A 14,642-nucleotide genomic window follows, 5' to 3' on the forward strand; every position below is an offset into this window, starting at 1 on the left:
TGATAATTTATTTAAGTTGTATTCATACAATTCTACATATAAATTAGACTTCATAGAATTAATTTTTGATCTATTTTGTATTAGATTATTTGGTGTTTTTGTTGTATTGGGACACTTACGTATTTTAGAATATACATGTTTTGATAAAACAGAATATTTTGAAGTGATAGAAACAGAGATAATTTTTATACTGAAAATAATTAATCTAATATTTTTATTTATTTTTATATAAACTTTAATTATATTAGTTAATAACTTAAGACTTCAAAATATTATATTAACGTCTTGTCTTATATTTCAAATTAGTATAACTTGGAATTGAAGAGAGTATTAGTTTTTTTTGGTAAAAATTAGAATTTATAATGTATTCTCAAGTTTCAACTATATTAGTTTCTTTTAAAGGGTTGAAAGTGAAGGAAAACAAAGTTGAAAGCAGAGAAATGACCACAATGCTAAAAATGTGTATATATAAATCACAAGTCTCCTTCATCATTATCATCATCATTTTTAGGAAAACTAAATGGCTACTATTTGGTTTCTATCACTTCTCTTCGTCACTATCCTTCTTCTCGCCGCCTTTAAACGCAAGAAGCAGCAACGACGACCACCATCTCCTCCTGGTTTACCGATCATCGGAAACTTACACCAGCTCGGGGAGTTACCGCATCAATCCCTGTGGAAACTCTCCAAAGAGTATGGTCCTGTTATGTTTCTGAAGCTTGGAAGCATCCCAACTGTAGTACTATCTTCCTCTGAAACAGCTAAACAAGCTCTGAAAATTCATGACCTCCATTGTTGTAGCCGTCCAAGCTTAGCAGGTACCATGACACTCACTCAACACATACTACAAAAATTTTCTTTATTCACATATAGGATCATTTCTCAGGGCCAAGAGAGCTCTCTTACAATTATCTGGACATTGCTTTTGCTCCCTATGATGATTACTGGAAAGAAGTTAAGAAACTGTGTGTGCAAGAAGTCTTTAGTCCTAAACGAGTTCACACGATGCAACCCATCAGGGACGAGGAAGTCAAGAAGCTGATAGACATAGTCACCAAATCAGCTCAAGAGAAAACACCAGTTAACTTGAGCGAGAAGTTTCTTTCTTTAACCGTTGGCGTGATTTGCAGGGCAGCATTTGGTGTGAGTTTCCATGAAACTGTACTCAACAGCGATAGATTCGACAAGTTCATCAACGAGGCATTTTTGTTTCTTGGGAGCTTCTCTGCCTCGGATTTTTTCCCAAACGGCGGCTGGATCGTCGACCGGCTCACCGGCTTACAAGGGAGGAGAGAGAGGAGTGTGAGAGATCTTGATGCTTTCTATGAACAGATGTTTGACCTACATAGAGAGGAAAAAGAAAGGGAAGTGAAGATTTTGTGGATCTGCAACAATTATCAATAAAATGAAAACTTTCCAAAAATAGCATTTTTTAAGAAAATTACTTAAAAATACAACACGTTGATGAAAAATTCTTAAATAATAATCATCTATCCACAAATATTCTTGTTATCCTAATTTTTAAATCACAAAACCAAATCTACAATATGTTTCTAAAAAATGAAAACTTTCCAAAAATAGCAGTTTTTAAGAAAATTATTTAAAAATACAATACATTGATGAAAAAATCTTACATAATATTCATCTATCCAAAAATATTCTTGTTATCCTAATTTTTAAATCACAAACCCAAATCTACAATATTTCTCTAAAAAATAAAAACTTTCCAAAAATTGCAGTTTTTAGAAAAATTATTTAAAAATACAACATATTGATAAAAAAATTTTAAAGAGTATTGATCTGTCCACAAATAGTCTAGTTATCCTAATTTTTAAATCACAAACCTAAATCTACAATATTTATCTATAAAATGAAAATTTTCCAAAAATAGCAGTTTTTAAGAAAATTATTTAAAAATACAACACGTTGACGAAAAATTCTTAAATAATACTCATCTATCCACAAATATTCTTTTTATCCTAATTTTTAAATCACAACACCAAATCTACAACATTTATCAATAAAATGAAAACTTTCCAAAAATAGCAGTTTTTAAGAAAATTACTTAAAAATACAACACATTGATGAAAAATTCTTAAATAATACTCATCTATCCACAAATATTCTTCTTATCCTAATTTTTGATTCACAAACCCAAATCTACAATATTTCTCTAAAAAATGAAAACTTTCCAAAAATAGCAGTTTTTAAGAAATTATTTAAAAATACAACATATTGATGAAAAATTCTTAAAGAGTATTGATCTGTCCACAAATAGTCTAGTTATCTTAATTTTTAAATCACAAACCTAAATCTACAATATTTATCTATAAAATGAAAATTTTCCGAAAATAGCAATATAATTTATGTACTCTCAACACTACAAGAAACAAATTAAAAAGGCAAACAAACAATAAGTCTCAATGACACAACAAACAACAACACGAACTATATCAATCACATTATTAACACAGTTTAGTCATTGATAAGTGGAGAACAATGCATACACAGTTCATCATCACAACTCTAACCCTATAACAATAAAAAGACTTGAAAAAGAACTTAAAACGCAAAATTCACAACTACAATAATCCTAACAAATATTAAGATGATACAAGAACTCTATCCACAACTCCGCGTTTGTGCGGGGGTAATGTCCCTAGTTTAGGGGGTGTTATTGGTTCTATGATTTCAATGGATTTGAAAATCCAAGCAAAATCTAGTGTTATTGGTTCTATGATTTTAAAATCTGTATTCAAATTCATTGTTATTGGTTATATGATTTTAAAATAGATTTCAAAATTAGGTGTTATTCAATAGTAAGGATTTGATTAAGCATTTGATTTGAATTTGGATTTGAATAGATTTATAAGTGTTTTAGAGAGTAAAATACAAAGAAACAAATATTGAGTTATAGCTTGTTATTTTGAATGGATTTGTCTTACAAATTTTTCTCTAACAAAAAATGTCCAATATCTCACGTATACAACAAAAATTTCAAATAAGCCATGGCACTTTCATCATGCAATATTCTATTATTAACACCAACTTCCATTTTTCAGTAGAATATGTCATCTTTTTTTTTGGTAGGAGTATGTCGTTTCTTTTGAACAAAAAGTTATATTTTCTGATTTTTTTTATTTTCTATTATTTCTATATTGATTTTCCGTTTTCCATAATACATGTGTCATGGTTTCTATATAATCTTCATTATACACACATAATTTTATAAACACACAAACACATAAAACCTAAAACCAGAAGCATCAATGGGAGAATCACATCAAGAAACACAAGACCCATCGCAAGAACGAGAAAAAGGTTCATATATTCAATGGAGTCCTGAAGAAAATAAAACTTTGATCAATTTACTTTTAGATGCTGTTGCTTCGGGTTTGCGTGACAGTAATGGCACATTCAGCAAATTTATGGTGGAGAGACGAATTCTATCTACTCTCAATCGAATGCATGGATGCAATAAAACCCATCAACACTACTCAAACAGAATGAAGATCTTGAAAACAAAATATCTAAACGCGGCTGAACTTCTTCGTTTTAGTTCTGGATTTGGATGGGATTCAACCACAAAAAGGTTTACAGCTTCAAAAGAAGTTTGGGCTGAATATCTAAAGGTAAATAAACATAAGGCTGTATTATTATTATTATTTTTTTCATTATGTTAATTTTTTTTAAATTTTTTTTTAGGCACATCCAAAGTTCAAAAAGTTTCGTGATGAAACATTTGAAGAATTTGATGATCTCAAAATTATATTTGACAAGAATATAGCAACGGGTACGAATGCTATTGGTTTAGGTGAGACTACTGATGCACAAACAGTTAGAGTTGCAGAAACAGAAAAGGAGCAAGCAAATTGTGGTGAAGAGTTTTCTTTTGATGTCCAACAAAACTATGAATCGCAATCATCTTTTTTTTTGCAGTCCTTCAGACGATATTTTGGAAAAGCTTCCTTTAAGAAAGAGACAAAAAAACTAGTCCTCTTAACAAAGGTGATGATCTGTTCACTCAAAAAGAAAGTGTAGAAGAAGCTGACGAGCTGAATACTTTGACAACCATCACTCAGAAACTCTTCAATTTGATAGAAGAAAGAGAGACAAGACATAAACAAGAAGCTGAGCAAAGAGAAGCAGAGAAAAAGAAAAATAATCTATGGGAAGCAGTCAAAGAAATTTCTGATTTGGATGAACATGTATGTTTTGATGCCGTTAAGCTGATCAATCAATTAGGAATGAAAGACGTATTCATTAGCATGTCTGTTGATGAACGTTACGGATGGATTAAGCATAACGTGATAGGATTTTGATTTGAGCTATTATTATGTGTGGTTTTTATTTATTTTATTATTTACTGATATTGGATTTTATATACTGGTTTTTGCATTTGATTACATGGTTTTTTATAATAAAATTAGTGTTGCTATCCTTTGTTTTAGTTTGAAACATGACTAAGCACATGTGTCTTTCATACAAACATATTAGATGCACTAAGCACATGTAACTAATATTATGATGCACTTAGCACGATGCACTAAGCACAAACATATTCTTTTTTTACTTTTTAATTGAATGTAAAGTATATGTAAATATGTAAAAAAATCAGTTTCTTCGATTGCACAATTGTCATTTTATATTTATGTAAAATTTACATACCATTAAAAAGTAAACTTTTTTATATTTAACACATCAATATTTACATTTTTTTTTTACTTTTTATTGAATGCAGCTCCTTTCCGCAACAGAAAAGGTGATATATCTCAAAATGTATTGGCTGCATGTAATTTTGATCTTGAATTCATATACGTACTTAGTGGATGGGAAGGTTCAGCTCATGATTCAAAGATATTAAATGATGTTTTAACAAGGAACATTAATCGACTACTAGTTCCAGAAGGTACACATATATATATATATATATATATTGTAAATCATACATATTTTTTCCAGATAATTAACTACTTTATTGTTTAATTTCAGGAAAATTTTATCTAGTTGACTGCGGTTTTGCAAATCGTCGGAACTTCTTAGCTCCATATCGAGGTGTTCGATACCATCTACAAGAGTTTTCTGGTCAGGATTCTACTCCTCAGAATGATAAAGAGTTGTTTAATCATCGTCATGCTTCCTTGAGGAATGTTATCGAGAGAATTTTTGGTATATTCAAATCTCGGTTTCTAATTTTTAAATCTGCACCCCCTTTTCCTTACAAGACACAAACAGAGATCGTACTTGCGTGTGTTGGGTTACATAATTTTCTTCGGAAGTTCTGTAGAACATATAATTTTCCTGAAGAAAAAGACTCTGAGGATGTAGAAGATGTTGAAGAAGTTAATAACAATGATGAAGAAATTCTTGTAACTCAAGATCAGCAAAGAGAACATGCCAATCAAGTGAGAGCCACAATAGCAACAGATATGTGGAGAGATTTTATAAACGTATGATATATGAATGTGTTTTACTTTTTATATAATTTGTTTTATTATAAAGCTGAATTTATTGCAAAGCCATTTGATTGATTTTAATAATCCATTTATTTTGATTCTGAATTCCGTATGTTTGATTTTAAAATCTATATGTCTGATTTAAGAATCAACGGATTTCTTAAATCCTAGAAAAATTCTCAAATCCATTACACCAACCGCAACGGTGAGTCTGGTATGGCTCGATTTCCTATGTGATTTTTTATTTTTTTTATTAGTTTTTTTCTTTTTTCTTCTAATTAAAAAAAAAAATTAAAAAAAATAAACTAATTGTGGGCCGCCATGTATCGTGGGGCCCGCGACACAGTAACAATACTCCACTTGGATCAATCCTTAGGTTCGGACTTTTCGATCTCGATCCGGCACAGAAACCAACAAAATCAATATTTTAATTTTTTTTTTTTAAGGATTTCACCTACGGACTTGCGTTGCATGTGCTCTTAAAATAGTAGAACCAATAACCCCTACTTAAAGAATGACGAAGAATTATGTTATTAGTGCAATATTGGATTAAACAGGTAACAGAAAAGCACATCGTAAATAGTATGATATATGATTTTAGTGGTAAACTAATCCTTATTTTAAATATTACAGATCTTGATTAAATTTTTTCGGCAAATAATTTCTCTGAGTTTTAGATCTGAAAGTGGTGTAATGAAAATGCTTTGAGGCCTTAAGGGTTAAAAGCATCAATGATACTCCTTCCGTTTTATTTTATATGTCGTTTAAAATTGTTTCACTCATATTAAAAATTATTAAATTTGTACTATTCACCTAATTAATACACTATTTTACTTGATTTTTGTTAATTAATAAACTGAAAGATAGGTATAGAAGTGAAAAAAACTATCAAACATATGCATTAAATATATAAAACAAAATTTATAGTGAAATAGATATTAAAGATTACAGAGATGTTTAAAAAAAAACGGAGAGAGTAGCAATGTATCAAAAATATTCATTATAACGACAATAATTCATCAAATATATTCATTAACTAGATTAAGACTTGCAGCTTGCACGTAATAAACATTGTGTATACAATTTATTTTTACATATTATTATTAACCCAGAAGATCTAACCCTCTATATATATATATATATCTCTGTTAACTTGTTATGAGTTTTTCTCTACATTAATCTAGTTATTTGTATGTTATCTGAGTGATGCGTAAGCTGACTCGTGCAGTTTATATGATGTGCGAAAACAGTTAATATATCATATGGAAGGTTGTTAATGAAAATTCAAGTGATTGTCGAGTAACCCCCGAATCTTGGTCGACCTTTAATTTTTGTTTTTTAAAAGTGATTGTAGAGTGTAATTAAGTGTATATCATAAGCTTTGCATATACACATATATATATATATATGTGTGTATTTATGAAATGATGAATTATATCTTAAAATTTCGGTTCTAAATTCTTAATTTCATTGTAAACCTAATTAGTTACTTTTTGACAACCAACCTAATTAGTTTACATAAATTAAATAGGTCAAGCCATTATTATCTCGTCGAGCAGAAAAATATAGCTCCCCTGGTCCCGGGCTATTCAAAGTGATTTTTTCGTTCAAGGATTAAAACCCAACTTTCTTTTTGATACACTTTCTCTATACAAAAGATTGATGTTTTAGTTTTTTTTTCTTTACACAACAAATTAATATTCTACCTTTAATTAATATATTATTCTTTAAAAATAAAACATAAATTAAAATGTAATTGTTTGAATTTAAAAAAAATTAGATCAAACTTTAAACTAATTAAAAGTAAAACCAAAATGTATATGAAGAGATTAAGAAAACGACTGTTTTTTCTTATTAAAGTTTATATTCAACAGATCGGCTCATTGGTTAATGTATTTTGTCCTCATCGCATATTGATTTGTAGACGTTCTCAATATATATACGTATGGTCAAATAATTGAACGAAAATTATGAGTCCAATATTAGTCTTATATTAATATAGACTCCACATAACCTGATATAGAAAGGACCAAAATTTATTTTATTCTTTTACAAAAGTCGCTTCACTAGTCTATCTTATTAAAACAGAAGTACACTTTAAAATTAACCCGTAAACTTGCAAAATATTTACAATCTAATGCCACTGAATAATTAAATGAACCTATTTTTAAGAAATACTTGTCTTTTCTAAGTATTTAATAATTTCCTAAAATAATTTAAGCATTAATATAACGAAATAACTCTTGCGGATACTTTGCATTTAATATAACTTTCCTCCAGACACACAAATTAATTTAACTAAGATTATTCATTATGGTACTTAATAACTTTGCGGTTGAAACAATCATATTTTGTGTTTGGTGGAAACGTTCATTGTGGTACGTAATATTTTTTTAAGCAATCATACTCCAAATTTGGTCCTAATATCAAATACAAAACATATCTTTAAATGATTATTATTTGTTACTCTTTAAGAACTTTCGTTATAAGTTAAAAAAAAAGAACTTATATAGGAAATAGTTCAGAGATCAATTAATATGAATTTATCCTCCTATATAAGCGGCCAATATATCTATATCCTCCCTATTTCAAAAAAAATCACCATAAATATATATCATCAAATATTTGAATTAATTATGTCCACAAATAACCATAAACTGAAAATTCGTTTGAATGAAATACAGAATATTCTTCGTAACTGTAAAGTGATTTAGGCAATATTTTCTATTAGTGGTAGGTGTTGGTAGGCGTTCGAGTATCCAATCGAGTTTAGTTCGGGTCTATTTGAATTTTACAATTAAATTTTTCAGTACCATTCGGATATTTATAAATTTTTGTTAAGGTTCAGTCTGGATTCGGTTTGGATTCAGATAGCATACTTAAACTATTTTCTAAAAAATCATCATACACTTTAAATTCCACAAAATATAAAAATAAAATAAGATATTACATACAAATTTGAATAGTGTAGCCAAAATATCTAAACTTAACATATAAATTGGTTTAACTTGAATATTTAAATATTTTAAGTATTTTTGGTGTTTTGGGTATTGTTTAGGTATTTTAGACATTTACTTTTGACTGTTTTATATATATTCAAGTATTTTTGAAAATTTAAATATCTTATATAAATTTGATATTTTTATATATTAACTCTAAAAATAATTAATATATTTATGCATATATAAATCTATATATGATACATTCGGATACTCTAAATATTTCAGTTCGGTTCAGATTCGGTTTCGGTTCTCTACATACCAAAATTTTAAATATGTTCGAATATTTAACCAATTACGATTCGGATTTGGTACTACCTTTTGAATCGGAATCGCTTCAGTTTTTTGAATTCAGGTTTTTGATATGATATTTAAATAATATATGAGTTAAATACAAATTAATTCAAATAAATCAGTTAATCTTTCAATATACGAAGTCGTCTAATATTCAAACACATATTCAATAAAATAAATATATAATAGTAAGTTATAAATACATGTTACTGTTTCAAACAATTACTTTGTTGATAAATATGAAAAGCCATAAATGTCTGAAAATATAGTTAGTGTTAAAATATTTACTTAATAATGTGAAAATAAGATTTTTATGTATATAAAAATGATAGTAAATCCCGCGCGGTTGCGTGGATCAAGGTCTAGTTGCCAATTAAAGCAAGTGACAACTCAGCTAATTTGACTCTTTATTAATATGATTAACCTGTGGAAAATAAACTCATTGTGATAAATAAAATATTTGGAGTACAAAAACAAAACAGTTATCATTTGAAATGCACATTTTCAACTTTAGATAGTTGTTTTTAAAAAGACTGTAGATAATGACTAGATGAGAAGTCGTTCAAAGTGATTGTCTTCTATACTTTCTTGAATTATTTCATAATTATTTGGTTGGGAGCGTGATTGCTATGTTTGGAAACAAAAGAAAATTTAATGGCTTCATGCGTCCCAATTGAAAATATCATATCATGAACTTTGCAGGCCGAAAATAAAACACCAATACAAATTTATGTCATTAAATTTCCTTTATCCTTGTGGTTAAGTTCTGTGATTAACGTGTGTTCCACTGGATTTAAGTTTCGTTTCAAATATGATGAAAAATTAGTCCTTGAAGTTGTATATTTTACCTTTAGAGTCATTAAAATAGATAATTGGCTTCTTTATCAATCACTAATATAGTGTACACGTTTTTTTCAAAAATAATGATATACGTTTCCATATAAATTGTGAAAATATAAAATGTGCTAGTTGATTCGACTTGAATAATTTAACCGCTATTTTGACAATTTGAATGATGAGAATAGATTGCCTAAACAATATTCATTTACTCCCTTGTTAAACTACAACTTTACAATCAAATATATATTCTCTTCGTTACGGAAAAAAGTATTATTTTGACATTTTCCCATGTATTAAGAAAATAATTTTAATGCACCTTATATTTTTTTATTAATTATATATATTCAACAAATAGTATTTGAGACAAATAAAATTATTATTTTATAATTAACATTAAACTTAAAAATAAATAAAAATTACATTAAAATTCTAATTATATATTTTTTGTGTGACTAGAAAAAAAGGCAAAATCATATTCTTTATGAAACAAAAAGAGTATTATCAAAGAGACTACAAAAAGTTGTCTTGAGTTAAACCAACTAGGTGGCTTCTATATTCTGGGGCATATTGTTTTAGTTGTGCTATTTCTATTTGTGTAGTTATTTTGACCTCCGACCACCACAGTTCATTTCCTTGTATCTCTAGACATTTGATCTTATTATTTTCACTCATGGACTTTCGTCTTTAGTCTTCTACGTTTTTTTTTGTTTAGCATTGTCATATTTCCCAATGTTATCTCCTCATTTTGTCTTCACACAATCACACCATATTCCATGTTTCGAACTCATGCTTATGTTAAGTTTTGTTTTGACTGTACAGGTGGAGTAGTCATATCAAATGGTTTTACTAAATTTCTTCTTGTATCATTTTCCACCTATTTGATGTTTTGCAATGTTCGACGGTTGCCCGAGTCGTTTTTCTACATTGGTTTGTTTCATGCGTGCTGTTTGTTTTTAATATTTTTTTTCAAATTTCTAAACGTTTGCAATGGTTTAATTATTGTTACACTGCCTGCATAATCAAATATTGTGAAAAAAACATCATTCTTTCAGTACTCTTCTTATGCGAACCTCCATTTTCCAGTTCATTTCATCTTTTTCTTCCTCATCCCATGCATTTAATATTTTTCAGTTAGAATATAAACTGTTCAGTGTCCATTTTGCTTGATTTCTCACATACAGACAGCAGTACCCATCATTCTCACCAACATATAATTTGTGTGTGTGTGTTTCCCGTTTCATATGTATTGTAATAAGAGTAGGAATTAGTACAATGCCTATTTTGGGTGGGGCAGTTGCCCCCTATGGTATTTGAAAATTTCATGTAATTGTGTACCATTTTTTATACTGCCCCTGTTGATATTCAAAATTATACACCAATATTAAAATTTTGCCCCGGGTAAATGTAATTTCTACCTTTTGTGATGGTAGATTTCTGAAATCCTCTTTGAAAGATAAGTCTTCGGTCTTCCATTCATCCTTTCTCTAGCTGTCAATGATTTCTAGACCACTTGGTGAAGTCGCACGTGAGATATAGCATGGAATCCTTACATTTTTCCCTTATTTTGGAGGCGTGATCTTAAACTTAATACATGGATTTGAAACAACTTGTTATGACTGCAAATTCGTGGATATCATCTCTACGTATGTGTTTGTGTTTGTGTTTGTGTTTGATGGAATTCCTGGGATCGTCCTTCTTCTCTGGGTAAAAGTTTCTCTTTCTCAAACTTTAACTTCTACTATTAATGGCACCCTCCTAACACTCCTAATATCACATCTTATTATTCTCAAAAGGTTCCATGATTCATGGTTTCATCCCACTCTCTCGAAGCATGCACTATTGGCATCTGTTAGAAGAGGGACACAACGTCAGCATTGGTGAGTTCAAAGTTGTGCGACCACTTCGTCAACATCGTCAGGTACCGTAAACAAAACCCAGAAACACTTAACCTACTACCTGTAAGAATCACTCAAGACCACATATATCCACATATTACATGTACCGTGTGGAGCTAGCCTTGAATGATGATAGCCCCAAAAAACTTTCTAAAGCACCTAGTAGCAGAAATTATAACTCACCAACAACACAGATGAACAAAGTGATAATATATTACATGAAAAAGAGCCTGCAGAGAATTAGTGACCACCATGTTTATAGTATCATGCCAACACAATTTTCATCTTCCATTTTAGGGTGCCCCTTCCAACTTCACACCCAACCACCGATGTTTTTACTGTAAGTAAAACCTTATGATAGTTTATATTTAAATACAGAATATATAGTCTTGACCCAAAAAAGATACAAAATAGGCAAAACAAAAGTTAAAATTGATGATGGCCTGAAGACACAGTGGACAAGGGAAAACAGAGCAAATGTATAGTGGCATCCTGTCGGAAACGTATCCGCCACTGGGCACCGGCTATTGGGGATGATTGGTAAGTGCTGTAGCTTTATATTTTTTGCTGTAGAATTTAATCTGTAGATTTATTTGCTGTAGCTTTCCTTGCTGTAGATTTCTAAAGCACTAATTTTTTGCTCTGGAAATAAAGCTCTCTACAGCCATATTTTGATTTTGCAAAAAAATTTTTGCTGTGAATTTTTTAAGGAAAGCAAAGCTCGATTGGTTGAGATATATAGCTGTAGATTAAATTTTAGCTGTCCAGAGCATCTACAGCCCCAACCAATCATCCCCATTGTGACAATCCATCAAGTTCGAAAGAAGAGAAAGCCCATAAAATCTCAAGCGTGGAATGGCGACAAAATAAATAGTAGCATGGCAGAAGGGAAATTGATATTTGTATTTTGCATGTTGCTTTGACGATTTGTGGTTAGGGTTGCGGATGAGGTTTTCCATATCTTTATAATAGTTGGGAGACGGATCTTAAAACATCCAAAGAGAGAATCTGAAGTGAATTAGTTAAACTGGAAGAGTCAAACTTAATAGTAAGCATTGATGGGTTCGTATCGAGGAGATGCAATAGATGACGGCTAAACGAATTTAAGAGGGGAGATAGATGGTTGAACTTCTGAATTGAAGAGATCTAGGTGTTTTAAGAATTTTTTTAAATCTAACTTATATTTAAAAATAAATTTTATTAAATTTTATAAATTTTACTATTTTCTTACTAATATTTAATATAGATTTGATATATATTAAATCAATTTGCATAAAATTAATAAAAATAATATAAAATTGTATAATTATCAAAAATTTAGTCTAAACAATATATATAAAATTTGTAGATATATAAGAAACTAATGATCTTACGATTAGATATTTAAATTTTTAAAAAACTGTAGAAAATTTTCAAAGCTTTAGTAATACAAATTGTATAATTATACAAAAATAATAATATTTCGAAATTTGAAATGTTATATATGAATATATTTATTTTATAGATGATGTATGAGCTATTACGATATTTTAAAAAAGTTTACCAAAAAGAAATATCAATATTGAATGTAATATATGAATTATTATCATATTCTAATAAGTTTGCCATAAATATAAATTAACATTAAATGAAAGTATCCATGTTATATTTTTCTAGAAGCTATGTCATCAATTTTAATAGCCTGTCATATTTGTTTTGTGAAATTGATTGTAAAAAAGATATGTGGTAAAATTATTTCGCAAATATAAATCCAGGGATGATCGATGAAGTCTTCGTTTATCATTCTTGGTGGGCCCATATTATTTTAGAAGCCGCTGATGTTGAAAATAGAAAACTCTCTCATTATATACATGATATGATTTGTACTGGCACATTGGCCCTTAATGCGGGTTTATTTTAGTATTGAACTTTTGGGCTGATGCTTAAAACCTTTGGGCCTCGGCCTCTGTTCTCTTTACTTTCACTTTCGTAAAGATGTGTTGTTCGTTTGCCATGTGGGCGAAGACGCAAATCAATGTTCATTTTGTATATTATAATGCTATATTCAGAATTTTTAAAAATCCATCTTAAATTTTCACCTAAATGTAGATGAATTTTGATGGTGCATCTGAAAGAAATGCATCTAATTCAGTCCACAATGATAAATGACAAAAATAACCTTTTAAAGTCAAAATATTATTTTCAAACCGTAAATTCTAACTTTTTGCATTTTCTCGCCAAAACTGGAAAAATACATTTTTCCGCCGAAATCGGAAAACACACAATTTTTCCACCGAAACTGGAAAAACGCATTTTCCCGCCAAAACTGAAAAACGTATATTCCCGCCAAAACCGAAAAAACGTATTTTCCTGCCAAAACTGGAAAAAGCATTTTCCCGCCAAAACAGAAAAACGAATATTCCGCCAAAACCGGAAAAACGCATTTCCACCAAAACCGGAAAAAATGTATTTTTCCGCCAAAAATTGAATAACTTATTTTCCCGACAAAACCGGAAAAAACATTTTTCCGCCAAAACCAAAAAACGTATTTTCCCGTCAAAACCGGAAAACATATTTTCCACCAAAATCAGAAAAACGTATTTTTCCGCCAAAACCGGAAAAAAACGCATTTTCCCACCAGAATCGGAAAAACGTATTTTCCCGCCAAAACCGAGAAACATATTTTTTCCGCCAAAACCGGAAAACGCATTTGCCCACCGAAACCGCAAAAAAATATTTTCCGCCAAAAATGCAATAATACACTTTTACCGTAAAAACGCAAAAATGCACATTTCCCGCCAAAACCGCAAATTGCATTTTCCTGCCAAAATCGCGAAAAAAAACTTTTCCCGTCAAACCCGCAAAACGCATTTTTTCGTCAAAAACACATTTTCCGCCAAAACCGCAAAACGTACTTTTACGACAAACCGAGAAACGTATTTTCCGCCACACCCATAAAAACGTATTTTCGCCAAAACCGTAAAAATGCCTTTTTTCGTCGAAACATAAAAAAATATATTTTAGTCATTTTATTAACAAGTCCACCTAGATGCAGATACAAGTTAAAAAAACGAACAGAGCTGCATTCAGATGAAGCATCTGGATAAGACATCTAGATGTACAAACGAACAGGACTAGATTTTAAAATCTCATAACAAATTATTAAAACATTTATTTTT

The 14,642-nt window shown here is 29.7% G+C and overlaps 1 protein-coding gene across 1 annotated transcript; it reads left to right on the forward strand.

The window, feature by feature from the left end:
• Positions 1–426: 426 nt before the first annotated feature.
• LOC125605837 (cytochrome P450 71B37-like) lies at positions 427–1,404 on the forward strand. Its single transcript, XM_048775303.1, has 2 exons — positions 427–818; positions 887–1,404. Exons 1-2 carry the CDS (start codon positions 521–523, stop codon positions 1,402–1,404), a joined length of 816 nt encoding a protein of 271 aa, XP_048631260.1. The 5' UTR covers positions 427–520.
• The last annotated feature ends 13,238 nt before the right edge of the window (positions 1,405–14,642 follow it).

Source organism: Brassica napus, unplaced genomic scaffold (genome assembly GCF_020379485.1).
Source record: "Brassica napus cultivar Da-Ae unplaced genomic scaffold, Da-Ae ScsIHWf_808;HRSCAF=1157, whole genome shotgun sequence".
NCBI lineage: Eukaryota > Viridiplantae > Streptophyta > Magnoliopsida > Brassicales > Brassicaceae > Brassica > Brassica napus.

What these genes read in the sequence shown, in the direction of transcription:
- LOC125605837 (XM_048775303.1), top strand. Translation starts at nt 521, where the DNA reads ATGGCTACTATTTGGTTTCTATCACTTCTCTTCGTCACTATCCTTCTT. An exon ending in TAGCCGTCCAAGCTTAGCAG is followed by an intron (nt 819 to 886) that starts GTACCATGACAC and finishes ATCATTTCTCAG; the next exon opens with GGCCAAGAGAGCTCTCTTAC.